Source organism: Natator depressus, chromosome 5 (genome assembly GCF_965152275.1).
Source record: "Natator depressus isolate rNatDep1 chromosome 5, rNatDep2.hap1, whole genome shotgun sequence".
Lineage (NCBI taxonomy): Eukaryota > Metazoa > Chordata > Testudines > Cheloniidae > Natator > Natator depressus.
The window spans coordinates 16,485,420-16,512,685 of NC_134238.1; the positions used below are offsets into that span (position 1 = coordinate 16,485,420).

The 27,266-nt window shown below is 41.4% G+C and overlaps 2 protein-coding genes across 2 annotated transcripts in view; both read left to right on the top strand.

Moving 5' to 3' along the window:
• ME2 (malic enzyme 2) overlaps positions 1–5,479 on the top strand; it is a 44,812-nt gene extending 39,333 nt beyond the window's left edge. Inside the window, exon 16 of the mRNA XM_074952364.1 lies at positions 1,340–5,479. Within this exon, the coding sequence (XP_074808465.1) occupies positions 1,340–1,504 (165 nt within the window). The 3' untranslated portion in view covers positions 1,505–5,479. The remainder of the gene's footprint in view (positions 1–1,339) is intronic.
• Positions 5,480–13,992: 8,513 nt separating this feature from the next.
• On the top strand, positions 13,993–26,978 carry ELAC1 (elaC ribonuclease Z 1). The gene is made up of 4 exons (XM_074953893.1): positions 13,993–14,038; positions 20,323–20,544; positions 23,384–23,851; positions 25,577–26,978. The coding sequence occupies exons 2-4, from the start codon at positions 20,388–20,390 to the stop codon at positions 26,044–26,046; spliced, it is 1,095 nt and encodes a 364-aa protein (XP_074809994.1). The 5' UTR covers positions 13,993–14,038; positions 20,323–20,387; the 3' UTR covers positions 26,047–26,978.
• Positions 26,979–27,266: the final 288 nt, after the last annotated feature.

The window sequence follows — 27,266 nt, forward strand, 5'->3', positions numbered from 1 at the left end:
CTACATGTTTATGATTCTGCTATAATAAGGGAGATTTGTGAAATATTAGTTTATTTATATGCTGGTAATGATCACTAGACAAAACTTTGTTCCTTTGATTTCTTTGACATCATTCCAGTTCTAGGTCCCTTAAAAGATTCTGGTCCTTATTTCTAAAGTCTTAAAAGAACTAGAATGTTTCTTCCTCTATCATAACCTATTGTAGTTCTGCCTGTAAGGGATTCTCTAGCTTTTGAAGCCCAGATTTGAACTCATGGGAACAGAGTAGTCTCGGTCAAGGGCCACCAGCTTTGGAACTCATTGACACCAGAAGTCAAAATGAGGCTAAGCCATACACTCTTTAGGTCATATTGCACTATTTTTTTTCAGCATGCCTTTGCCTAACTTATGAGTTGCAGAGTGGTCCCATAAGTAACTGGCTTTAATATGAGACAAAGAGGATAGTTTGTCATTCTCCTAGATGGTGTTGATGCTTTAAGTAGCTTGTGGCTTCATGGGTGCCCAAGAAGTATGCATAATGATACTTCACCTGAATGTTAGATTTTGCCTTATGGCTGCATTCGAAGTGTGTGTTCCTACCTCAGCTGAAAGGATGCAAAGAAAAATATTTGATTATTGTGTATCAAACATTCTTTAGAGCAGTTAATCCCACTGCATAAGATGTCAAAGGTATCGTAGCAATCTTTTTAGTATATAAGATCTTCTGGAATTGCTAATATGAGAGAGAGAGTATAAAAGTGCCACTTCTTGTGTCAAAAAACCAAATTTATTCTCCACTTTGAAAAGAACAGAGGTACAAAATCCTTCCCTCATCTGCACTTCCCTAGGGAGCAGGGATAGTGGCATGCGTGTCTTGTGCTCCTCGAATTTTCCGCACCAGGCCAGGAGCTCAGGGGACGGATCCAAGCTGGGTGAGCATTCTGCTGCCTTCCAGAAGTAGAGTGCACCCAGACCAGCACATTGCACATCCTGCAGGTCTGTAGCATATACACAAACGATCTGGGGAGCTGGCCATTACTTCTTGGCTGCCAATCATGCCTTCTTAGGGACTTCGTGCACCAGCCAATATGTAAACCAGGCCCCCTTTTTACACTCTCTTGTGAGCACTAGAATGAGACCCTGCCCTTTTCCTTGCATAGGGGATACTTGTAATAGTGGGAGGTAAACAAAAAATCAGAAATGTGATTTTTATTTGACACTATCTACTATCCTTGACCAAGCCTTTTTTAATACATCTAATTTCACTAGCTTAGCTGAAGTTCTGTTCTGTTTTCGTAGTATACCATCCAAATAAGTATTAACAGGCACAAACTGTACATTGATTGATTTAACTTTTCAGGTTATGGAATTTATGTACGCAAACAACATGGCTTTCCATTACCCTGAACCTGCAGACAAGAACCAATATATACGATCAAAGGTTTGGAGCTACGAATATGAATCCTTCATGCCAGACGTGTATGACTGGCCTCTGGCTACGGCAAAACCATCTGAAATGCACTGACATACAAAAGATCGCACTCCTCGGGTGCTGTCTTCTACTCTGCAGGGAATTCTTTTCAGACCAATTTACGATAATGACTTTTGCAACTTGTAACTTATTTTTCCTCATTTTGTTGTCTCCCCTCCACCCCCTCATTTTCCTGCGTGACAGATTTTCCCATAAGAATCTGATTAAACTATATTGGTGATGACTCACATCTCATGAATGATATAGCTGTCCAAAGTTAATTTAAATGACAGTAATGCTGTAACTCAAGTTTAGAGCCCTCCTCACACCAGAGAATTTTTAAATGGTATTTTAGCCACAGAAAAATGATAATGAACTATATCTCTCCGTCTCATCATTGCTGATTGCCAAGATATTTGCTTTTGCTTTTTAATAAGAAGTCTTCTGTCTAGTTTCTTCATTGTCATCACAAAAATGAATTGTGGCATCACAGAAAGAATCTGTCAAGAAAAAAGGCCAAATGTATCCAAATGGCAGATTCTTTTCCATCTGCAGAACAAAGCTACATGTGTCCAGGTTTCCATGCTTCATTCAGCCACTCTATTCAGTGGTCATGCTTTGTAAATTCTTGGCTGTGGGGAGGCCAGTGTTGTGTGCACATTTGAAATTTGCAACAATATTTGTACGCTACAGTTTAATCGTTGTATGGAATTTATTATTAGAAAAAATTTTGAATTAGTTTGAAAAAAGTTATTCTTGAAAAGTCTGAAAATAATCACATCATAGTGGGTTTTTTTATCTAAGCAAAAGAAGGTAAACTATTGCAGATTATTCTACTTTTTGGGGTTCAGTTTATAAAGCAGTCTACAGAATCCTTTATAGTGAGTTGTGGAAGCTACAGGTGGTTCAGTTTAGTTGCAGAACTCAGAAATTATCTGGTTTGATTTGTTTTGATTTGTTTTCTTTTTAAGGTTCTGTTACTTTAAGAAAACCTCTCAGCATTGTGTTCTTCCTAGAACTTACATCCTTTGTTTTCACGTGCGGAGTTTGTAGAGCCAGGTGACCCATCACTGACCAGAAGTGACTCCAAAACAGATCTACTTGGTGCTTTGAACAAAGATTATTTTCCCTCTTTCTTCTTTTTTCTGTTACTGATAAAGCTGGAACAGTGGGTGCTGCAGGCAGCTGTTGATATGTGCACTTCCAGTGGTTTGACTGCATGTTTCCTGCAGTCTTCGCTTGATAGACTCCCAGCAGCTCAGTGTGAATAGAAGACTCGAAAAGTCTGACTTTCAAAAGTTTTCAATCGATCCCTTGTTCCTCTTCAAACCACATAATGTGAATTAATTTAATTTCTATCAAGTTACTCCATATGAAATCAGAAGTTGTGGCCAGATCATTGCTAGGTTAGTTCTTTTTTTCTCATTGATTCATTCAGGCTTAGCCTTCTGTTGCATTGAAGGCCCTGAATTTGACGTGGGTATTGTTGTTTGGATTCCTTCTCGTTTCCCCCACCTACTGTCTGAGTGAAATCCAGTTCTGTACGTTAGTAAACACAGAATGTGGCTATTGTGGTTGTCTGTGACGTTGTTAAAACCATCCCCAACAGAGAAGGGATAATGTAAGACTAGACAAAGGGCACTGTGTGCTTTACTGGAGTTTCGCTGTGTCAAGGAACAATGGCAGAAATAAATACCTCTTCTGGCTGAACTGACAGGCTAGAAGCCAAGATCCAGATACAGGAATAAATTTACGGACGTTATATCCATGGCAAACGAATGCACAGGAGGAAGCACAGTTACCATATCCCCTTGAAGCGGGTGCACAGCCCCCCCATCCTTTTATTGCTTACTCTGTTATGGTTTTAAAATAAACATGGATTGATTGATTGATTTTTAATCTTTTTAAGAGCAAAAGGTGAGAGGAAGAAAAGTAGAGTTTGCGGTGGATTTTAACTAGGTGAGGCGAGAAGGCTGTGATATTTGGAAAAAGCAGTGATGGGAAAATTACTTGACAATATACTGAGGTTTTGGTAAAACACGGAGCGTGGAGGTGGCTCTAAATTCTACGTTGTTGTGTTTTTTGTGAATTATGAGGTTCGCAATTTATATATCTATAAAAAAGACCAACACGCACATGGTGTTTTTTACAAAGAATGCCTTTTTATCTATTTTTGCGATGCTTGCTTTCTAGTGTATTTATAAGTTAGTTTAAACTTGAATCTTATTCTGGGATCATTATTTATTTAGTACAGAAAATAACTGCCAGGTCTTCTGAAAACTCAAATATCACCAAAGCATGAATTGAGAATGAGTTATTTGTGTGTAAGTGGAACTCTGCATCATTGTATTAAAGTAAACGTGCAACAAACATTTCCCCACTCCTTCCAGTGAAAATATGAATTTAACAAAGAAAAAAATAAGCACTCCATATGTTGCCCTCAGGGCATGGCATGTGTTGAAAAGGAGTCTTCTGTATCCTGGGTCAGCAATGACTGCAGAGATTGTGTGCTCAGCTATTGGGGGAAGGTTGTACCTTGTGACTAAATAAAAACATACATAGTTCCATTTAGGGCCTTATTTCTCAGAAGAGCTGAGCAGCCACAATTTAAAGTCAATGGGAACTGTAGGTACTCTGCACTTCTGAAAATTAGGCCCTTCAAGAGTGGCATTGACTGACCGCAGTAGGCTGTTGCCCTAGGCTGTAAGGGTAGCAGCTGATACTGTCAGCCAAAACACAGAAAAAAATTGGCAGGGACTTCTAATAAAGGTGTGGACCAGGTTTCCTGTTTTTGCAAAACATACTCCATTATTTTCTTGCTGTCCTTCATCTGTAGGAGCCAAGAGCATTACATTGCTCAAAAGTGACTTGTAGTGGCATTGACCAGCTGTGAATGTTTTTGAAACTTCGTCTGAGATACAAGAAGCCATTGAAAAGGAGAGGAGGGAGCATAGCTCTCCTGTCTGAGTCTGTCCCTGTCTATACTAGATCTATAACTGAAACAGAAGACATATTTAAAATACAGTTGTTTCCTGATCTGGATACAGAATGCTTCAAAGTTCTAATGTAGGTAGGATCTGACTATGTCTCTGCAACTGGGTAAGGATCATGGAAGTCCAGGGATTTAACTTAGTTACTAGTACACAGATCTCATCTAACTTGCAACTTTTAACTTGTGACCAGGTTTTGTTGTTCAGTTATCGCTGGATCATAACCGGGGCCTAAGATTATACATATAATTTACCACCACTGTGTTTTCTGTTTGTGACTGAGATACCAGCTCAGGTAATCCTACTTTGGATGCACTTCATTCTTCCTTTTTATTATTTTTAAATACATGCTGAAAGGGATGAGAGAGATTCTATGCATTATCATATTTAATAAGTTCATTCAAACTGCCTGAGAGCATTAATTAAACTATTGAAAATTCACTGATCTGTCATCCAGAAAGGAAACCCCATAGTGTTCAACTTCATATTTTAACATAATTCTGATTTTGCTTTGCAACCATTTTCAAGGGTAGTTATACACAATTATCAATAAAGGAAATGATCTTAATCCAAAGAAAAAAAAATTTATCACTGGTGTTGCATTCTATAGCACTGAATTGTGCAGAATAGGCACATACTTCTCTTTAAAAATCATTGCTTAGGGCCTGATCCTGTCCTCAATCTGCATACGCTCCCAGTGACTTGTGCACACAGAAGAAATGCTTTAACTCTCCTCCACTCCCTGTCCTATACAGTGTTAAGCACTTCTGACACGGTGCTGAGGATCCTAAGCACCCATTAAAGGCAATGGAGCTGAGGGTGCTGAGCTCCGTCCAGGATTGGTCCCAGTTGTGTTCCCATTCACATCAATGGGACCAGTATCGGTCCTTTAGAGAACAAAGGAGGGAAACATCTGTGTTACAGGTGAAAGGAATGTGCACTTAAAAAAAAGAAAAAGACTAAGAGAACATGGCCTAACTTCACAAAATATACATGTTTGCAGTGGTGTTTGTAGCTGAGTTGCTCCCAGGATATTAGCGAGACAAGGTGGATGAGGTAATATCTTTTTTGGACCAACTTCTGCTGGTGAAAAGAGGCATGCTTTCGAGGTTACACAGAGCACTTCAGACCTGAAGAAGAGCCCCGTGTAGCTTGAAATCCTGTCTCTCTCACCAACAGAAGCTGGTCCAATAAAAGATATTAGCTCACCCACGTGGTCTCCTGAAAATATACATGCTCAATAAAAAGCATTTGAAAGCTTTGTATATTTTATACTACTTTTGGCTAACAACTGTGCGTGAAAGCCCAATGTTGAATCTGTTTAATACAAAAGTGTAACTTGCCACATACATTTGTTTTAGACATATTAGGATGTTGCATGATGTTCCATGCATTTTACATGCTTTAATGGGAAAATGTTGTAAGTGAAGTATCATTTCACCCGCATCAGTATTTAATTTGTTTGCCCTAAGCAGATGAATTTGTTCTTTGTACTTTTTCTAGCAGGTTTTTATCGTTAACTCTTTTCGTGTGAAAATGTAATGAAGGGAAAAAGGACAAGGGCTCCTTTTTACTAAACAGTAGTCTTGTTCTTTAAGGAATATTACTGTGAGAGAATTGGATTTTTGCCAAGTTAACAGTGGCATCATTGCTGTCATACAGATACAACCATGTATCTCAGCTCAGACTGGATTTTAAGTAGGCACAAAAAGGCAACTATCTCCTTTCATTTAGGTCCTGGTCCTGCTACCATTTACTTTATTAGTGCAGGATCAAGCTCTTAATATCATTTCATTTTGTCATCTAGCAGTCTTTTAGGTATGAAATGTGAGAATAAAAAAATTCAGACTCTAATAGTCTCATGATTGTAAATGATACACCGAAGTTTACAAATCATATTGCTCTCTGTTTTTTTATATAATGCCCACAACTGCCACAAATGCTGTATAAGAACTTTCACAACATCAGTCTTGCACATTACATCTATTTATCGTATGATGAATGCTGGAGAAAGGGAAATCATCGAACTAGCAAATAATTATTGATTGAACATACAAAAACAGATCTGGGCATTAATGCCAAACCAGTAGCATCTCCAGCTTAATGCTGTTGTAACATGCCTCTGGTAGAAGAGTCATCCGTCTATATCTGTGTATTTGTCCATCTTGACCTATCTAGGTACTTCTAACATTCATGTCTCCATAATATCTCAGTGCCTACAAATGGTCAGGATGGCACATATGGGACCACCCCAGCATGCAATAGGCCTCTTCTTGCTGCTGTTACCTTCTGAAGCACAGTGTTTGGTGCTGATTTAAAACCTATGTTCATGGCAGCTGTTTGACTTGCTAGCTGTCCAAACCCTATGCACCTATGTAAGCATTGGAGGGAATTTAGCATACTGTGTACAGATGGCTTTACATGCAGTTCTCTTCTGAAAAATGACTAAGCATGGCCTCATGAGGTTCCATATTTATCTCTCTGACACCAAAACAAATGTGCTCAGTGTACAGGTAGAAAGTTGTTTTTTTTCTAACTACCAGCCCATGCGCACACAGCCAGGGAGCTTAGAGTCATCTCTTCTTGTGCATGATCTTCAAGTCTAATAAAGCGTCTGCTGGGGGAATTGTGTCTTCACGTTCAACTGTGAACTCGCATTGCCTTCAACAGGCTTGTACAGGTGTAGCTGACTGGAACTTTTGTACCAGTTGTGTTGCTGATACATAAAATGGAATAGAATCCAGCTCATTTTCTCTTAGCTCCATTGGCTGTGGTGGACCAGCAGGTGCAAAGACCATTAAAAAAATAAAAAGTTACTATTCAGAGTCAGATCTGCTGAACATACACATGGACTGGATTTAATGAGTAAGAAAATGTCATTTTTACATTCAACAAAAGTTTCAGACTTTAGTGGGAGCCACATGTTTCCAGCAGCTTTAAAATCAGGCCTGAGGTGTCCAAAGTTGTGCACCCAAACAGAGACACAAAATAGTGAACATTTCTGAAAACTTCAGACTAGAAATACACTTTAAGGAGCAATTTTTATGAGTCTGGATGATTGTAGAGTGCACTTTGGGAATGAGAAAGGTCCCTTCCATTTTAGTTTTGAGGGAAGGGGGAGAAGTCTCCCATTACACTGGAAACTATCTTCTTATAAACTAATCAGTAAAATTAACTGAGGCAGTTTTAAAACATTTTTAGCATTAAAAGATCTAGGCAAATTCAGCAGGTCTTATTTATCCTTACTGAAGCAAAACTCCCATTGACTTCAGTAAGGAGTTTTACCTGCATAACCTTCCTGATTTTCCTGTTTTTTAGAGCCTGATTCTGCACAATTGAAGTCAGGAGGAGTTTTATCATTGGCTTCAATGGGAGCAAGGATCAAGGCCTCTCATGGAGCACAAACCATGGTGTTATATAGGCATTCAATTGTTTTTTCAGAATTTTGCTCATCTGTCCTTAAAGAAGTTCCTTTATAATAAAAATGGAAATCAGAATTACTCTCCACACTAGGGTTACCGTACATTCGGGTTTTCCCGTACATGACCTCTTTTTTGGTCCACCAATCTCCATCCGGGCAGACTTTTGAAATACGAACAAATGTCTGTGATTTTTCCTTGCTCATCCTTTTTTCAACATCAGTTCTGGTAGAACTGCAATTCCTGGCGTGCCCTAACAGTGACATGCATGTTTACTGGTTTGCCACCCTCTGTGCTGCTGCTGGTGGCGGCGCTGCCTTCAGAGCTGGGCAGCCAGAGAGTGGTGGCTGCTGTTCGAGTGCCTAGCTCTGAAGGCAGTGCAGCAGCACAGAAGTAAGGCTGGCGTGGTATTGACTGAGTTGCTGAAAGGGATTCTGCTTGTACAGTGCAACTTCAGGCACACATCTTGCAAAGACTTCCATGGCTGCTTGCTGAGCAATCAGCCAGTGCTGAGAAAGATATGCTCTACAGAGGAATATGCATGGGCACAACAGGAAGAAGGCAGTAGAAAAGGCGTGCATGTAAAAAGGTACATTTAAATTTGATTTACATTTATTTTTGAGGCTATTTATAAATGTTAGATATTGTTTATAAATGTTAGATATTCAAAGTAAAAAGAAACTGTACTCTCCTTCCCCTGGTAGTGTCCTCTATTTGGGAACTTAACATGTGGTAACCCTACTCCAGACTACACACAGTAGATCTGCCTGCTTTTCTGGAATAAAATAAATAGCAAAATTAACTGTTGTCTATTTCAAACACGAGGTAAAGAAATCACTCTATATTGGGAGTTCTTGTGTGAACAATTCTAGTCTAGACAAAGGGAATCTTTAGGATGTCAAATTCAATCTAGGATTTGATTGATTTCAGGAGGGTCAGGGTCAGCTGAAACAAAAAAATTGTGTTGAAATGTGAATTGTTTCTTTTTTTTTCCTTTTATAATATTGTAATTGTACTGAGATGTGTGTTCTGGTCTTCTATTTTCTTAGTAAAATGCATTTTCTTTTGCCCAAATTATGCTTGATTCTGTTCTATTCTTAAAATAATGTGTATGCTCAATATACAGAACTTTCCAAAAATGATACTAAATTGCTTGAGAGAAACTTGCATTTTTACTCTGTTCTAATGGATTTCAGTGCTAGTGTAAATGACCAACAACTAATGTCCTACAGCAGGTCCTATGCAAGTATCACCCATACAGCTATGTCAATGCCCCTCAATCCTGACCTACAATATTTTTTATTCCAGGCCTCGGTGACTCATAAGTAGGGACTCCCAGCTGTGACAACCATGTATGGTAACATATGTAAATAGTGGGACTAGCAGGATATCTCCAAATTCATCTTCACATTAACCTAAAATGGGATTAGAATCCACAGATCTCCAAGGGGGCATTCACAAGCCCTTTGTAATATGGTTTGCATATATAGCTGATATAAATAAGCATTTTTTTTTTTTACCAGTATGTTATGCTAAAGATTCTGTTCTCTGGTCCGCACTGTGGCTTTATTGCTTAGTTTGCATTCTCTCCACACTCAGAACTCCCAGTGTGGTCAGTGGAAATGCTGTGCATGGAACAAATGTGGAAAATGCAAAGGATTTGCAGCATGGGTCAGAGAACTTTGCCCCTTGTGAGCCATTACTGGAAGAGTGGGCAAAACCCTAGTAGCACTTCAGAAAATGGTATTCCATTCCTATTTTCTCCATTAAATCAATGTTCCTCATCTTGTAGAAATGACTGAGTATTGCTGATGAGCTATAAAGAGAAAAGGTCAGTGGCTGCCCCACTGTGAACTGTTGTAGTGCTCATCCCCCCAGGGTTTAAAGTAAGCGGTTAAAGTTTTACTTCAGATATATTTCTGCAGGCATACCTGATCTTCTATACACTTTCTAGTTGTAGATCTCAACATTACAAAGGAAGTCCGTATCATTATGTCCACTTTGCAGATAGGGAAACTGAGGTGCAAGAGAGGTGACTTGCCCAAGGTTATCCAGCAGGTCAGTGGCGGTGCCAGGAATAGAATCCAAGTCGCTTGAGTCTGGTCCAGGGCTCTGACCACTAGGCCAGGATTCATTTATTACTACAACCCCTTGCTGCTCAGAACTTCTGGTGACTGTTACAGTCATGTTGCTATACGTACAGCTGCAGAACTCTGCAACATCTGAATCCTAAGGAGAAAGGACTTCACCAGGGAATTAAATTCAATAAAAGTTAACAGCTATAAGATCTTCATAGTTTAAAAACAGTTTCCAGAGGCAAAAGCCTTTGAGCTTTCCTCAGAAAAGAACAGATAAAATTCCAGACTGCGTAGACATGTACAATCGGTACTGTTTGTTTTCAATATACAGTAACAAAAATGTCACCAAGATTCACACAACTAAAAGGTCAGATCTGCAGCTTAAAATTTTATGGGCCAACTTCTGTAGTTCTGTTCTACTACAGCAAATAAGGGGACAGAGTTCTATTAGGGCCAGCTCTTGGTCCCCTGGGCAAAGCCTAAATAACCAGATGAGGCACCCAATAAGTAGAGGGGCATGGAATGGGGTGGTAGGATGCTCAATTTGTAGCATGTCTTAAAGGGCCAATACTCAGAATCTTATTTTTCATCAGCTATAGAATCATTCAGGCCTCCTTTCACATGGGGCTCCATGTAGTCCAAATGTGCCATCGTGGAACTCTACTGTGTGGTAGTTTGAGGGGTGGCCTCTCTGTAGCCTTAGTTTTCTTTCTCGTCCTCGTATCCCCCGACTTGCAGTAGACTTACTGTGCTTCTATTCTTTTCTGGGCTTTCTTACTTCCAGAAGGAGTATGGGGCAGGATTATGACCTTTATAATTTTTTTTTTTTTTTTTTTTACAATTGCTTACTTATAGGTCATTGTCCTTTCCTTCCTTGCATCTCAGAGAATCACTTTCCATATAGTAGTTATAGTATAAAAACACAGTTTGGGTTTTCAACACATTCCCAAATATATAATCTTTTTATTATTATTCATTGACATGCCTGGTGCTTTTCTCACAGACTACACAGTCCCTACCCCAATAAGCTTTAGTATAACCAACATAGAGGACAAATTCAGACACAAAAGACACACAGGTTGAGTGTCCAGTAATTTTAAAATATTGTCTATTTGGGTTATCATTGAAAGGCTGAACAGCAGAAGTGTATTTTATGGTGAATTGGAATAAAAACCAGGAGTGTACAAAGACACAATGAGGGTAAGAAACAGCACAGATAAAGGCATAAATATCCAAGGGGAAGGAGAAGCTAGATTAATACTTTGTACCTTCTATAATGGCTTCCAACAAAGTGTTTTCAAGGGATTTATAAGGATTAGATTCTGATTGTCAGAGGTGCTGAACACTCACCGTTAACTTAAGTTGGAGCTGTAGGTGCCCTGTACCTCTGAAAACCCTGTGAAGTAGAGAAGTATTAACCTTATTGTACAATCAGGGAAACAGAAGCAGAGAGAGTTAAAGTGGCTTGTCCCAGGCCACTTGATATGTTTGTTGTGCAGCTGAGAATAGAATAAGGAGTCCGGTGGCACCTTAAAGACTAACAGATTTATTGGGGTTTTTACCCATGAAAGCTTATGCTCAAATAAATCTGTTACTCTTTAAGGTGCCATGGGACTCCTTGTTGTTTTTGTGGATAGAGACTAACACAGCTACCCCCTGATACTTGAGAATAGAATGTTGATCTTGTTGTGTGCTTTAACTACATAACAATTCTTCCCTCAGAAACAGACGGGATCAGTTACAGAATGGAAGCATTTGCTCCACTCAGGTTCCTCTGGATCACACTTGGTGCTCACTTCCATCTTTGCCCCTTAGTTGACCAATGCTTATCCTGGGACCAATTAAGGGCACCCAGTAATGAGTCGTGCAACTCAATTCAATATGTAGAAATTTTTAGAACATTTAATGTACATAATCATACATGTCAACCACTGTAGTCACATCAGCACAGGTAAACATTATGTAATTACTGATGGTTTATCCATCCAAATACTACTTAGGTCCAAACCTGCTCAGCTTTGAAAAATTAAATAGCAGCAAGCTTCCTTAATAACATTGTTCTTCAGATATCCAGCTGCTACCCACCTTGCTTTGATACCACTAATGTATTCATCATGGGATGCAATTGTACATAAACAGTAACAAAAATGTTTTGAAGCAGTGTTCACCCTGACCTTAGCGTCAGGGGTCTTTACTGGTTTTATAAAATAGCTGTATTTAAAATCCTAATGATTTGGAAGTCAGTAGCTGTGAGAAGTCTCATTCAAAAACTCTCCATTGAACAGTTTATATATAAAGCAAGAAAGGTACTTGGGAAATGTTAAAGTAGACCCTTGCGGCATGCTGTTATAATCTGTGAGCCTAGTGGATAGCCTAAGTAGCATTCTTAGTTTTATTTTTGGCTGGAGTTATCTCAGTTAAAATTGAACAAAACAGAAATGATGTATAGAAATTGCCATCACCAATGCAGAACGTATACACAGCCAAAGTTCCCAGAACTATGTAATGAACTGACTAGTATGTATGTTTATCACTGCCTAATAGTGTGGATGAAATCAGAATGGCTTGCTAACATAATGCAGCCCAAGAGTAAAGGTCCTGCATTTTTGGAGCAACAAGCATCTTAGCAATATCGCCATGAAGTTCTGGTACATAGCATAACAGGCATTGTCATAATTGCTAAAACAAAAAAAAGTGTTTTTATCATGGGCTGTTAGGGTTACCAACTTTGGTTGGATGAATTCTTGGAGGTTTCATAACATGACATTGTCTTTAATTAAAGATTAATCTTTAATTCCTAGAGATTCCATGACAATTCTGGAGGGTTGGCAACCCTATGGGCTATCCTGCTGTAAAATCCTAGTGGAGACAATGCATCTGTAGTTTTACCCTAAAGTAAACTACACTAAGTAGATTGTAAGCTATTTGAGGGCAGGGACTTTCTTTTTCTTCTGTGTTTACACAGAGCCTTGCACAACCATGTCCTGGTCCATGACTGGGGCTCCTATGTGCTATAATATAAATAAAAATTAATAAACTAGTGTGGTCAACCACATGTGGGGGAAGATAGCGTTGAATTCACCTAGCTACCTGGTAGTAAAACCTACAGGTGTCCTGTTTCTCTTATGATTTTACAGCAAAATAACTAACTGGATAGTTATATGATGGTAAACTCCACCTTTTTGGCAATAAAGACAAAGCCTGAAAGTGGCTGAAAGTCTGGCTGTCACAGCAGTCCTATGGTACTCAGCTATTCCTGCAGCTCTCAGGATGCTCTTCACACAGCGCTAAGGGGGCATTGCTGTTCCTATTAGGGCTGTCTGAATGCTCCCAGCCCTTCCCTCGGGTCATTACAAATCCCCACGGATTTCACTGGGGGCACAATGAGGCCTGGTGTTCACAGCCAACACTGGGGGCTGCAGCTCCACCCTCGGGTTTTTGAAAATGATGAAGGTGGATAAAGGATCAAATTTTACGGTGGGCAAGTTTATTTCAGTGTCAGAACCCGCCCTTGCCCCAGCCATCCACCCATCTACCTCAGTCACTGACCCTCTGTGCCCCTCCCCACCACTGCACCCCATCACCCCATCCCAGTCGCTGACCCCCTCCGCCACCCCACTCGCTGACCCGCACTGTCACACACCCCCTGCCCCTCCCCATCACCCCAACCCAGTCACTGACCCCCACCCCCGTCGCTGAGCCCCGCCGCCACCCCACTCGCTGACCCGCACTGTCACACACCTCACCAACCCAGTCAGTGACCCCCACCGCCACCCCCGCCCCTCTTCACCATCACACCCCACCCGCTGACCCTCCCCGCCCCTCTCCATCACCCCACCCCCGTCGCTGACCCCCACTGTCACTCCGACTCCATTGGCTGACGCCCGCTGCCACCCCCACGACCCTCTCCGTCACCCCTTCCCCAACCCCAGTCGCTGGGGCCCCTTTCACCTCCCCGCTCCTCGCCCCATGGGCTGACTGGGCCCCTGAGGCACCAGCGCGACCCCGCCCGCGGGCACCGCGCCCCTCGCCGCAGGCCCCGCCCCCAGTCCCGCCTCCTCGGCGGCGCCGCTTCCTCCCGGCGCGCGGAGGGGCAGGAAGGTAGGAGGCCTGGCGGGCGGGGCAGCGTTTCCCGGGCTCCCTCCGCCCCGGGACGTGGCGCGCTCCAGCGCGGTTCTCCCGCGGCGCGGCGCGTGGCGTGCGCGGGCTCCGCCTGCCCCCTGCGGCCTCCTCGGAAAGCCCCGGCTGCAGGGGCCGCTCGGCCCCGTTGCGTGAGGAGGCCGCGAGACGGGCCTAGGCTGCTGGGGAGCGCAGGCCCCCTCCCGCGAGGGCCGGGAACACCTGCAGCGGCCCCGCTGCCAGGCGCGGGGAAGGCCTGGCCCGCCAGCGGCTGCTCGGGGGCTGGCCCGTCATGGCGGGGTGCGAAGAAGGCTGAGCCCGCTGGGGTGGGGTCCTCTAGGGCAACCCATTCATCGAAGTGTGTGAGAGAGACTGGAGCCGCTGAGGCAGCCCAGGTGTCAGGGGGTGCGAAGAAGGCTGGGCCCACTGGGGCTGGCCCCTCATCGCGGGGTGCGAAGAAGGCTGGGCCCACCGGGGCTCCCTTTAGGGCTGGCCGCTCATCGCAGGGTGCAAAGAAGGCTGGCCCCTCATCGCAGGGTGCAAAGAAGGCTGGCCCCTCATCGCGGGGTGCGAAGAAGGCTGGCCCCTCATCGCAGGGTGCAAAGAAGGCTGGCCCCTCATCGCGGGGTGCGAAGAAGGCTGGGCCCACTGGGGCTCCGTTTAGGGCTGGCCCCTCATCGCGGGGTGTGAAGAAGGCTGGGCCCACCGGGGCTCCCTTTAGGGCTGGCCGCTCATCGCAGGGTGCAAAGGAGGCTGGGCCCACCGGGGCTCCCTTTAGGGCTGGCCGCTCATCGCGGGGTGCAAAGAAGGCTGGGCCCACCGGGGCTCCGTTTAGGGCTGGCCCCTCATCGCGGGGTGCGAAGAAGGCTGGGCCCACTGGGGCTCCGTTTAGGGCTGGCCCCTCATCGCGGGGTGTGAAGAAGGCTGGGCCCACCGGGGCTCCCTTTAGGGCTGGCCCCTCATCGGGGGGTGTGAAGAAGGTTGGGCCCGCTAGGGCTTTCTCTGGGGCTGGCCCCTCATTGCGGCATGTGAAGAAGGCTGGGCCCGCTAGAGCTTTCTCTGGGGCTGGTCCTTCATCTCGGAGTGCGAAGAGGACTGGCGATGGTAATGCTGATCCTAGCAAATCTTCCTCATTACAAGGCACAAGAAAACCCGGGTGCGCTTGCATTAAAGGATGCTAACAAGTAATCTTTCTCTTCTCATGGTCGGTGTTTGTGATAGTTTTTTGTAGAAACCAGTGCACACTCCACTACCTCACCCTTCCCTTTTCAATTTGTCAGATATATTTTTAGTTACTGTCCTATGTATTTTAGAAAGGGACTGAAATTATGTAAGGATTTTAATGACTTCACTTTGTTCTGCCAGAATGTATCTGTGGAGTAGCACTGGCTAACTGGTAGTGTGAAACTTGTATGATGCTTTCCCTATGGATGGAATGTCTGTTGCGTTAGGACTCTTCCTACCTGCACAATGGTGTAAGTATAGGTGTGGCTAAGAGCCATGTGCTCCCCTTAAAGTATTTAAACCCCATGGAATGAGCAGGTTGGTCCCTATAATTGCATGACTTCTGAAGATACTGTTGCAATCTTCTCTCACAGCTGTGAAGATCAGAAGAGGAGTAGGTTGGAGATGCATATAAGGTGCAACTCTTAGGTTTGTACTATCCCTGGGAAAACCCTTGACTCAGGCAGCATGGTTCTCACAAGTGGAATGCTGCCATTAGCTGGTATGGGGCATAGTCAAACTTGCTCCATCTTCAGAAGGACTCAGCATTGTGCCTGTAAAGATGTGAGGGAGAAAGTCTTATACTTATATCATAATAGCATGGATCTCTCGTCTCTTTTTGGTTTTCCAAGTAAATTATATAAGCTTCTATATTGTTTCATCCTGAAGGATCTGAAATCCGTTTTATAAGGAAGTACACAGTATAAGTAGGGATCCCTTCCCCATCACTGAAATGCAACCTCTTCTGAAAAAAGTTCTGTGATCCACAGAACCTGCTTAATCTAGGAAGTGAAGAATTGAAACTGCAGGGAGAACTTAAGGCATCACAGTTTGTATAGCAACTGCGCGCGCGCACACACACACACACACAGTTACATTCTATGCATCCGATGACGTGGGCTGTAGCCCACAAAAGCTTATGCTCTAATAGTAAGCGATGGTCACATAAACACCACCCTGTACCGGAAACCTACTGACCGCTATACTTACCTACATGCCTCCAGCTTCCATCCAGGACACACCACACGATCCATTGTCTACAGCCAAGCTCTAAGATACAACCGCATTTGCTCCAATCCCTCCAACAGAGACAAACACCTACAAGATCTCTATCAAGCATTCTTAAAACTACACCTGCTGAAGTGAAAAAACAGATTGACAGAACCAGAAGAGTACCCAGAAGTCACCTACTACAGGACAGCCCCAACAAAGAAAATAACAAGGCCACTAGCTGTCACCTTCAGCCTCCAACTAAAACCTTTCCAGCGCATCATCAGCCTATCCTGAAAAATGATCCCTCGCTCTCACAGATCTTGGGAGACAGACCAGTCCTCGCTTACAGACAGCCCCCCAACCTGAAGCAAATACTCACCAGCAACCACACAACAAACACTAACCCAGGAACCTATTCTTGCAACAAAGCCCGGTGCCAACTCTGTCCACATATTTATTCAAGTGACACCATCATAGGACCTAATCACATTAGCCACGCCATCAGGGGCTCGTTCACCTGCACATCTACCAGTGTGATATATGCTGTCATGTGCCAGCAATGCCCCTCTGCCATGTACATTGGCCAAACTGGACAGTCTGTACACAAAAGAATAAATGGACACAAATCTGACATCCGGAATCATAACATTCAAAAACCGGTGGGAGAACACTTCAACCTCTCTGGCCACTCAGTAAAAGATTTAAGGGTGGTAATTTTGCAACAGAAAAGCTTCAAAAACAAACTCCAATGCGAAACTGCTGAGCTTGAATTAATATGCAAACTAGATACCATTAACTTGGGTTTGAATAGAGACTGGGAGTGGTTGGGTCATTACACATATTGAATCGATTTCCTTAACTTAAGTATCCTCACACCTTCTTGTCAACTGTCTAAATGGGCCATCTTGATTATCACTACAAAAGTTTTTTTCTCCTGCTGATAATAGCTCTTCTTAACTAATTAGCCTCTCACAGTTTGTATGGTAACTTCCAATTTATCTCTGTGTGTGTATATGTATGTGTACGTATATATATTACTATATGTTCCGTTCTGTGCATCCGATGAAGTGGGCTGTAGCTCTAATAAATTTGTTAGTCTCTAAGGTGCCACAAGTCCTCCTGGTTTTTTTTGCGGATACAGACTAACACGGCTGCTACTCTGAAAGGTTCCTATAAGTCAGTGGTTTTCAAACTTTTTTCCTCCTGACCCAGTTGAAGAAAATTTTTGATGCCCATGACCCAACATAATTATATCTTTTGACTAGAGTTTTTGGAAAATCATAATAATGCAATACGTTCCAGTTTAACCCACTTTACATAACTAACACTAGACATTAGCCTTAGTAAGCCTATGGTAAGGAGTGTGGGAGGTGGCCCAGAGTAGGGAAGGGGGTTCGGTATGGAGGTGAGGGCTCTAGGGTGGAGCTGAGGATGAGGGGTTCAGGGTACAGGAAGGGGCTCAGGGCTGGGGCAGAGGGTTGGGATGCAGGGGGTGAGGCCTCTGGTTGGGGGTGTGGACTCTGGAGTGGGGCCAGGGATGAGGAGTTTGGGGTGCAGGCAGGCTCCCCCCGGGCTGGGCGAGAGGATTCCCCCCAGCCCTCTCCCCGCTGGCAGTAGCTAGTTCTGGGGAAAGGGCCTCTCTCTTCCTCAGCATGGAGCCCTGAGGGCAAAGGTCCCTCTCTCCCTGTCAGCAGCAGCGAACTCCGGGGCCAGGGGAGAGGCCTGCAACAGCCCTGCTAGCCCCAACTTGCTTCCCTCCCCAGTTCCCACCCACCTGCTACCTCTCTCTTCTCCCAGGTCCTTGCTGCGTAGGCCTTTAGAGCTGCTGTGCAGCAACAATCATTATCATTTGAATCAGCAAGGCGACCTAGTGCCTGACATGCCACCACCCTGTACCGGGTCGTGACCCGTACTTTGAAAAACGCTGCTATAAGTCATAGGAGCATAAGACTGGAAGGGACCTCCTGGGTCATCGAGTCCAGCCACCTGCTATCACAAGTTACCCCATTGTGTATTCCCATTCATAAACTTATCAAGCTTCATCTTAAAACTAGTTAGGGTATTTGCCTCTCTATGCCTGTTAGGAGGTTGTTCCAAACCTCAGTCCTCTGGTGACTAGAAACCTTCTCATTTCCAGCCTAAACTTATTCATGGTCAGTTTATGGTCCAGGTAGTGAATTTAACATCCTCTTTCCCAAAAATGACATGAGATCTCTAATGAATACTGGTTGCTAGAACTCTGATTTTATATCGTATCTGAAAATATGTACTGTACAATATTGGACTGATTTAAACACCTAAGCACATAATTACTGAACATGTTACTGGGGTAGTACCTTGAAGAGGGGTGGGGGAGTGCAATTTGTTCCCCCATTTGAACTTCAACAACTGTATTGGGCTCTTACCTCAACATAGAAGTTATTGATCATCTGGACATGCCTACATTGTTAAAAAAGAATGTAGCCCTTTGTGTATTTATAGTTGCTATTATATACAAAGCAATTTTTTTATTTCTGACTTCTCTGGAGCTATAGTACTTTTATTTCAACAAGGTAACTGATAGCATGTTATTAATCTGAACCTGATTACACTATCTTCTACCATCCTGCAGGGAATCCTGTTAATATGGTGAGGTAATGGACTATTGAACTGAAATGGAGAGAATCGTTATAGCCCATTAGGAAATAATGGTTCATTTCTTTTGATATAACTAAATGTGGTTGGCTGTATGGGTATTTTTATTTTAATACATTTTGAAGTAGCTTTAATGGCAGGCAGATTAGATTTCCTTTCCTCCCTCACCCCTCCCTAGGGCAAAGACTTAATTATTGAAATACTCAAAATTTGTATTGTTTACAAGGCTGTGGAAATGTCTGAAAATAAATTTTGAAAATTAAGTTTTTAAATTATTAACTTAAGAGAATGCAAATATGCAACATAAAGCATGAATACAATTTACAATACTCTAACAGTCTCTGGACTGCTTTTAATGGAACATGCAAATGGCACATACACTCAGATCACATATATAAACATAAGACAACTTCCTTCTGACAGTGTAAAGGAGAAACAAACAAAACCAACTTATGACAACTATTTGTACAAAATACTGCCGCTAAAACAGCTGTGTCAAACAGCTCACCCACTCAACATTGTCATATGGCTTGCATACCATTTAAAGATTTTGTAGAATCTCTGCTTTCATTTTAAAACCAACATCTACACTAGAAATGCTTCAGCAGCACAGCTATATCTGTAGCACTTCAGTGCAGACATTACCTGCACTGACAGGAGGGATTCTCCTACTGCCATAGGTAATCCACCTCCCTGAGAGCTGATAGCTAGGGCCTGGTCTACATTAGAAAATAGGTCGGTTTAACTGTGTCAGTCGGGGGTGTGAAAAATCCACACCCTTGAGGGGCATTGTTAGGCTGACCTAAAATCCCTGTTGACCGTAGCTACTGCCTCTCAAGGAGGTGTATTGCCTATGCCCAAGAGAGAATCCCCTCCCATCAACATTGGTAGTGTCTATACTGAAGCACTACAGTGGCTCGGCTGTGCTGCTGTCATGTTTTAAGTGTAAACAAGCTTGTTGACCTAACGGTAGGGGTTAGGTGGGCTTAACTACACCGTGCAGAGGTATGGATTTTTCACACCCTAACTGACACCAACTTAACTTTCTAACGTAGACCAGGCCCAAATAGATTTCTAGCCATCATTGTTGCTAAGAGATTCTTCTCTTCCAAATGCAAAGTGGGCATAAACCAATGTGTTGTCTTTCTGACAATGAGACTGTCCTTCCAATTGATATTGAAGGGGACAATAAGGTTCGGTACTAAATAAAAGCCATATTCTACCCTTCATCTTTGTGCAGACCTCATTAACATCACTGGGAGATATGTTGTGAATTGGAAAGGGCAGTCCTAAATTTATACCCCAGTCCATGCACTACATTAAAAAATGTAATTTGACCCAGGCAGTAGAATGAGTTTGACACCCCTTATTTAAAGCAAAGCCACAACTAGTTGTTGTTTTTTTCCCCTCTGCAGAATAAGCACGTGCAATAGACTTACAGTGATATATTTGTTTTGGGTGGTACGCTGACTTGGGCATAATGTCCATGGATATAACTTTTCTGGGAACGGGCTCAGCATATCCATCTCCAACAAGAGGAGCTTCAGCTTTAGTCGTTCGTAGTGAAGGAGAATGCTGGCTATTTGATTGTGGCGAGGGAACTCAAACACAATTTATGAAAAGCCATCTTAAAGCAGGTCAGTGCAATTGAAAGTTGTTATCTTGAGAGAGAAAAATCTTCATACAGTCCAAATGAAATACCTTTTCTATTCAGGCTCACATTGTCTGAAGACCTCTGTAAATATGAGTGAACATCTCTAATTACTGTATTTTAGGTGGGACCATTTGAACTTGCTAGGATATTCTCCTTTATCACCCTTTGTTGCAGAATTGTTCTCCAGAACATAAGCTTTAATCTAATACAAGCTTCTAGCCTTCATGATTATAATTTCCAAAAATGAACTAAATTTAAACCTATGCACTGCCGTATTCTGAGTCTGCAGGCAGCTTGAAACAATAGCTTGACGTGTGAATGGTCCCATTCACTTTAGTGGGGTGTTCAGAAAGCTACAGATATTGGTGGACATGTCATCATTAACGTTAATTATTTCATGACCACTTAAAATTATTTGCTGTTATATCTGCTTATCCCAAAACACTCCCAGTACCTGTGCAAGTTCCAAAAACCCTAACTGCTTTCTACCTAGCTGCCAAAATAGTCACCTTTCCCTTGTGACTTTTACAGTGCAGTTGTGTTGTCCATACCAAAAACTATGGCATATCAAAAACTGCATAAGGGGTTAGCATGGAACTGAATTTAACATCAAAAATAAACACTGAGTGTGCTGCTGATTGTACATTATTTGTTTTCATGTTTGTTTAAGTAAAAACAAAAGAAATCTTAGCAGTTGCATAGGCTCATCACTAGATGGGGATGGTAAAATTATTGATATTGCAGAAAAGTGTTCAGTAAATATTTCTGTTCTATATTTGGAAAGAAGCAGGATGAGATATTCCTACCACATAAAAATGAAGTTCTTTCCAGTCTATTAGTAGCTAATGAGGATGATAGACATTATCTATTAGTGATAAACATTTTTAAATTAGCAGGCCTGGATAACTTGCACCTAAGAGTCCTAAAAGAGTTGGCTGAGGGTCTATGTACTGTTAACATTAATTTTTAATAAATCTCAGAATACTGGGGAAATTACAGAAGACTTGAAAAGTGCTCATGTTGTGCCAGTATTCAAAAAGGAGAAGTGGGATGACACGAATATAACTATAGGCTGATTAGCCCACTATCAATGTCAGGCAAAATAATCAAAAAGTTGATGGGATTCAATTAATAAAGAGTTTAAGGATGGGAATATAATTAATGCCATTCAGGATAGTTTTATGGAAGTTAGGTCTTTTCAAATAATCTTAGTTTATTCTTTGAAATTACGAATTTGGTTGGCAAATGTGACTGCATATATGTAATATACTTAGGTATTTGACTTAATACCATGGTACTTTCTGATTAAGAATAACTAGTAATATACAATATCAAGAGAGCACAAGTTAAGTGGATTAAGAACTGCCTGACACATCTCAAAAAGCAGCTATCAATGGGGGATCATCATCGAACGGGGTATTTTAGTGGGGTCCCACAGGGATCAATCCTAGGCCTAATGCTATTCAAGGCTTTCATCAGTGAAGTGAAAGTTATATATAAAATCACTGCTGAGAATCTGCACATTATAACAAAGTGGTCAGTGATGAGGACACGGTAGTCAGAGAGAGCAGTCTGGATTGCTTGGTAAGCAGGGTCCATTCAGGCAAAATGCATTTTACAGCCAAATGCAAAGTTATACATCTAGGAATGCAGAATGGGGGACTGTATCCTGGAAAGCCAGTTACTCTGAAAATGAGTTATTGGTCATAGTAGACAAGCAATGCGACATAAGCTCCCAGTTCAATTTTGTGGAAAAAGGGCTAATGCAATCCTTTCATGTATAAATGGGAGTAATGAGTGGGAGTAGGGATGCAATTTTTTTAAAACCTCTGTATTTGACATTGGTGAGAGCAATGCTGGAATATTGTGTCCAGGTTTGATACTGACACTTTAAATAAAATGTTGAAAAATTGCTGAGGGTACAGAAAAAAGCTACAAAAAATTATTTGAGGGCTGGAGAAAATGCCTTACAGTGAGATCTAAAGAGCTGTGTAGTTTATCTACAAGAAGATTAATCTATAGGTACCTTCACAACAGGAAGAAAATACCGGGTAGTAAAGGGCCCTTTAATCTAGCAAAGAAAGGTATATAACAAGAACCAGTGGCTGGAAACTGAAGCCAAATTAGAAAGAAGGCGCAAATTAACAGGGAGGGTGATTAACCATTTGAATAAACCACCAAGGGAATTGATGAATTACTCATTTCCTGAAGTTTTCAGATCAAGATTGTAAACCTTTCTGGAACATATGCATTAGACAAACACAAGTTATTGGGCTCAATTCATGGGTAATTGGGAGTGACCTGTGATAAAACAGAAGGTCAGACTAGATGAATGTTTGGAATGAACTAGAAACTAGAACAAAGGCAGAAGTTCGCCCAGTAGTTCTCACTGGCCCACAGTCTTCATGTGGTATGACAAAGTGCAGCCCCCATCCCCAACTTGTTTGCATTTTAATGCAGCAAAGATCACCATATTAGTCAATTTTTCTTAGTTTCTTTGCTCTTAAAATATATTTTGATCTAAACTTTCAATCACACAAACCTTTGGGGAAAAATGGCTTATCAACCAAAACAAAAAAAGTGACAAATGTAATTTTGGTTCACATTTTTCAAATTTTCATTGAAAAAATAAAAAGTGAAAAAAATTTCAATTAAAAAACGTCACTTCTTGGTTTGGTTTTGGTTTTAAAAAAATTGGGAACTAATTTTTTTGTAAATTTCCCACAAAATAATTGAATTTTTCAACCAGTTCTAATTTTGCAGCTGTGAGTGTAATTGTCATTCAGCACACTTACTATGGTGTCTTTTTGTTTTAATCATAGGTAGAATTACTAAGATATTCATAACTCATCTTCATGGGGACCATTTTTTTGGTCTTCCTGGTCTCCTGTGCACAATTAGTCTTCAGAGTAGTTCTACTACAAGCAAGCAACCTGTTGATATCTATGGACCATTAGGACTACGAAACTTCATTTGCAGAACTCTGGAACTCTCCCACTCGCAACTTCTCTTTCCATATGTGGTTCATGAACTGGTACCTACACCAGATCAGTGCCCTGCAGAAGAATTTAAAGAACTGTCTTATGTTGACAGAGATGAAGTCTCTTCCAAAGAAGTGCAAGGGAGAACGCTCCATCTGGATCATGTAGAAAACTCCTACACACTGGTCAACAATCAGCAATTTGTTATGAAAGCATTTCGATTATTTCACCGTATTCCTTCCTTTGGATTTTTAGTGGAGGAGAAGCAGCGGACTGGTAAACTCAATGCACAGAAGCTAAAAGGCCTTGGTAACTAGCTTCATTTATTTTTTCCTTTAATTCTTATGACTTGTGGATATTACTTTGTTTCTTAAAATCTATTCATGAATGTCCTTATGATGTAAGTGATGTACATTAAAGTCATAATAGAACTATATGATTAACTACATTTCGTATATGCTTACATTAACTGCCAAATGCCTTATTAGAATTTCTAAGGCACCTATTATGATAGTGTGTAAGCAAGAGTGTTACAATATAACTGTTGAAAATGGATCCATCAATAGGTGATGGATATTCACGTATACACAGTGTTCAGGCTGACAGCTGATTCACGTTTCCAGGAATTGTAACAAAATTATATTCTTCACTAATAGCCAGAGTGTCTTCTGAAAACTTCTGCAAGGAAGCTTACTGAATCAGAACAGTGTGCATCTGTCTGTAATACATTCTGAAATGGGACACTTTATTCTTCACAAGAAAAGGAAAGTTTGATATTCTAGAACTTATTTTTTCCATACAAATGCATACTAGTTTGATCATTAGAGGGGTAAAAACCAAGCTCCCCTTTCTAGCACATTTATTAAGGGCTTACATGAGAAAGAGATCATAAAACTGGCCGTAGAGTGTATTTGGGGGGATGTATCAGCTTCAAAATACACAACTTAAAATCTGTTAGTAGAGCCTCTTACTAAAATTAAAAGATTTTGTTTTCTTGGAGTATGAAATAAGTAAAATACTAGTTTTTGTAAGTCATGGATCTACAATATTGGTGCTACACCACCGGCTTTTGAACAGACTCTTTGAAATACCCTTTAGTGTGCCAGACCTCAAGAGGTCTCTCTCTTCTTTCAGCATACGCCACACAGCCTCACTGATGAACTTCTGGGGCTTCAGCACTCTTGCTTCACACCATTGAGTTCTAATCAGTGAGTCCAACTGAGATACACTTCTGGTTAGAGACGTGTACGCTCTTCAGGGACTAATGCACCTGAGCTGGTATTTGCAGTGACACCCCAACAGTGTTTTCAAAAGCAAAGTAGGATTTATTAGTCAGCTGAACACAGCATTGGAAGTCCTTAGGTTAGCATAGAGAAATAAATGTTAAAGAATAGTCCATTCTGGTGAAGCCATAATTCACCAGCCATGCTGTAGTGAACTCCATTTTCAGGCACTATCTCTCTCTGATTTACTTAGTAAGTTCCCCAGTAGTGAGCTAGCTTCCTCCAAACCCAGAAGACCACATTTTATTCCCTGATGGACACGTCTGTCCTTTTTTATTCTCCAGGCAGGGCCATGCTGAGTTCAGAGCCCCACTGCTGGAACTTGGGTTCCTCTTCAGCTTCCCTGCTGAGAGGAAGTGATTGTTCAATCATTGGTACTACCTGTTGTCTCTCTGGACTCTCTCTGTTGATCTGGATCAGTTTCAACCAGTTCCTTAATGACTATTCATTCTACCCAGACAGTGAGGTGATACATGCTTATGTCTCCTGTGTTGGTGCAAGAGCAACGTTTAATGTTTTTGCTCCCACTGGGTAGCAATGCAATGATAGAGAGAAACTGAGGTGCACATAGGATTCATAAAAATATTAAAGAAAATTCCCACTTTGCCATACCCTAATACTTAATTTGTAAGAAAACCATGCCTTAAGAATAGGTTAAATGTAAAATTTGTCAGATATTGCATTGAAATATGAGCAGTGTTTATTTTCAAAACACTAAAACTAACCAGACACTTTTGACTTAACTTTCTAGGAGTTCAGCCAGGTCCTATATATGGGAAACTGAAGAATGGTGTTACGGTTGTCTTAGAAAATGGAGTAACCATTTCTCCTTCAGATGTCTTGGATGAGCCTATTCCTGGAAGAAAAATTTGTATTTTAGGTGACTGTTCAGGTGTGGTTGGAGATGGAGCAATGAAACTCTGTTACGAAGCAGATGTGTTAGTTCATGAAGCCACATTGGATGACACCCAAATGGACAAAGCCAAAGAGCATGGTCATAGCACTCCAAAAATGGCAGCTGAGTTTGCAAAGTTGTGTAAGGTTAAGAAACTGGTTCTGACTCACTTCAGTCAGAGGTATAAACCAGCTGGTCAGATTGGAGAAGGAGATATTGATGTCACGGAACTGAAGAGACAAGCTGAATCAGCGTTAAATGGTCAAGAAGTAACTTTAGCTGAAGATTTTATGACAATAGAAATTCCAGGGAAAAAGCAGAAGTAGCATCTAGCTCGATAATACCACACAAATTAGCTTGCTGTTGGACTGTGAGTTACAGGTAGGGCTTCAGGTATCCAAATTGGTTCCTCAGTTTCCAGATGAAGAAAGAGATTGAATTGCTAAGGTGACATGCTCAGTTGCTAGAGAATGACTAAGTGTTGGATTTACTTGCTATAGAGTTTTGAGGCTCAACTCTGTAAGATGCTGAGTGCCTCAGCAACTTTAATGGCAGTTGAAGGTGTTCCACACCTATGAGAAATGGGCCATTATAGAATGGTATTGCTGTTAACTTGTCTAGGAAGAAGGGAGATGGAAAAGCAGATTACTAGTCAAACTCACTGCCTTAAGTGAATATGTGTGCAGCTACGTAAGCAAGGCGGGGAAATAAACTCATTCTTAGGTTTATATAAATACAAGTATTCAAACATATGGAGACAAAGCAAAATATTTATTGATCGTTTAAACACTTAGCTGCAAATCTAAATAACTTTATTTTACAAGTATATGGAACGCCTTTAACTTAACTTTTTGGAATTTAAGTGTTTAGGTGATTGATACAGGTATTTAGCCAAACAGTCTGGAAAACTTAACTGTATAGGCAGAAATCTTCCGAACACTAGACACTTTTATTAGAACTTCAGATTCTCTCGTCTTAAGTCTTAAAATAGAACTTTGCATTCTTTGCCTCTTATTTACAATCCTTTGTAAATCTTAGTGGCATATCAAAGTAGATATTTTTTAACTTCTCAACCTCTCATGAGCTTTTGTATAAAATATTTTCAATAATTATTTACATGATTTTATGTAAAAGGAATATTGCATAAACAAACTAATAAAGTATTGATAACTATGCCACATGTTTTGTAAATTACTCTCATCACTAATGTACAGAAATACTACAAATTAATATGCTTACTGTATTTCATAGAACCATAAGATTAGAAGAGACTGCAAGGGTCTGGTCTAACTCCCTGCAGGATTTATTGTGTCTATTTGACTATACCTGACATCTATTTGCTTGAAGAGATCACTAATGTCAATGAAAATTCACCACACAGATAAATGGTTGACTGTACTCCCTAGCTTTTGAAAGGACACTGTAGATTTAAATTTGGCTCAGAATTAAAATTATGGGTTTTGTAGACAAACAAGCAAAATATGCTGTCTAGGGCCATGCAAAGCGTTTTTTTTCCTGGGGTGGTTTTTTGTGTTCAGCATTTTTA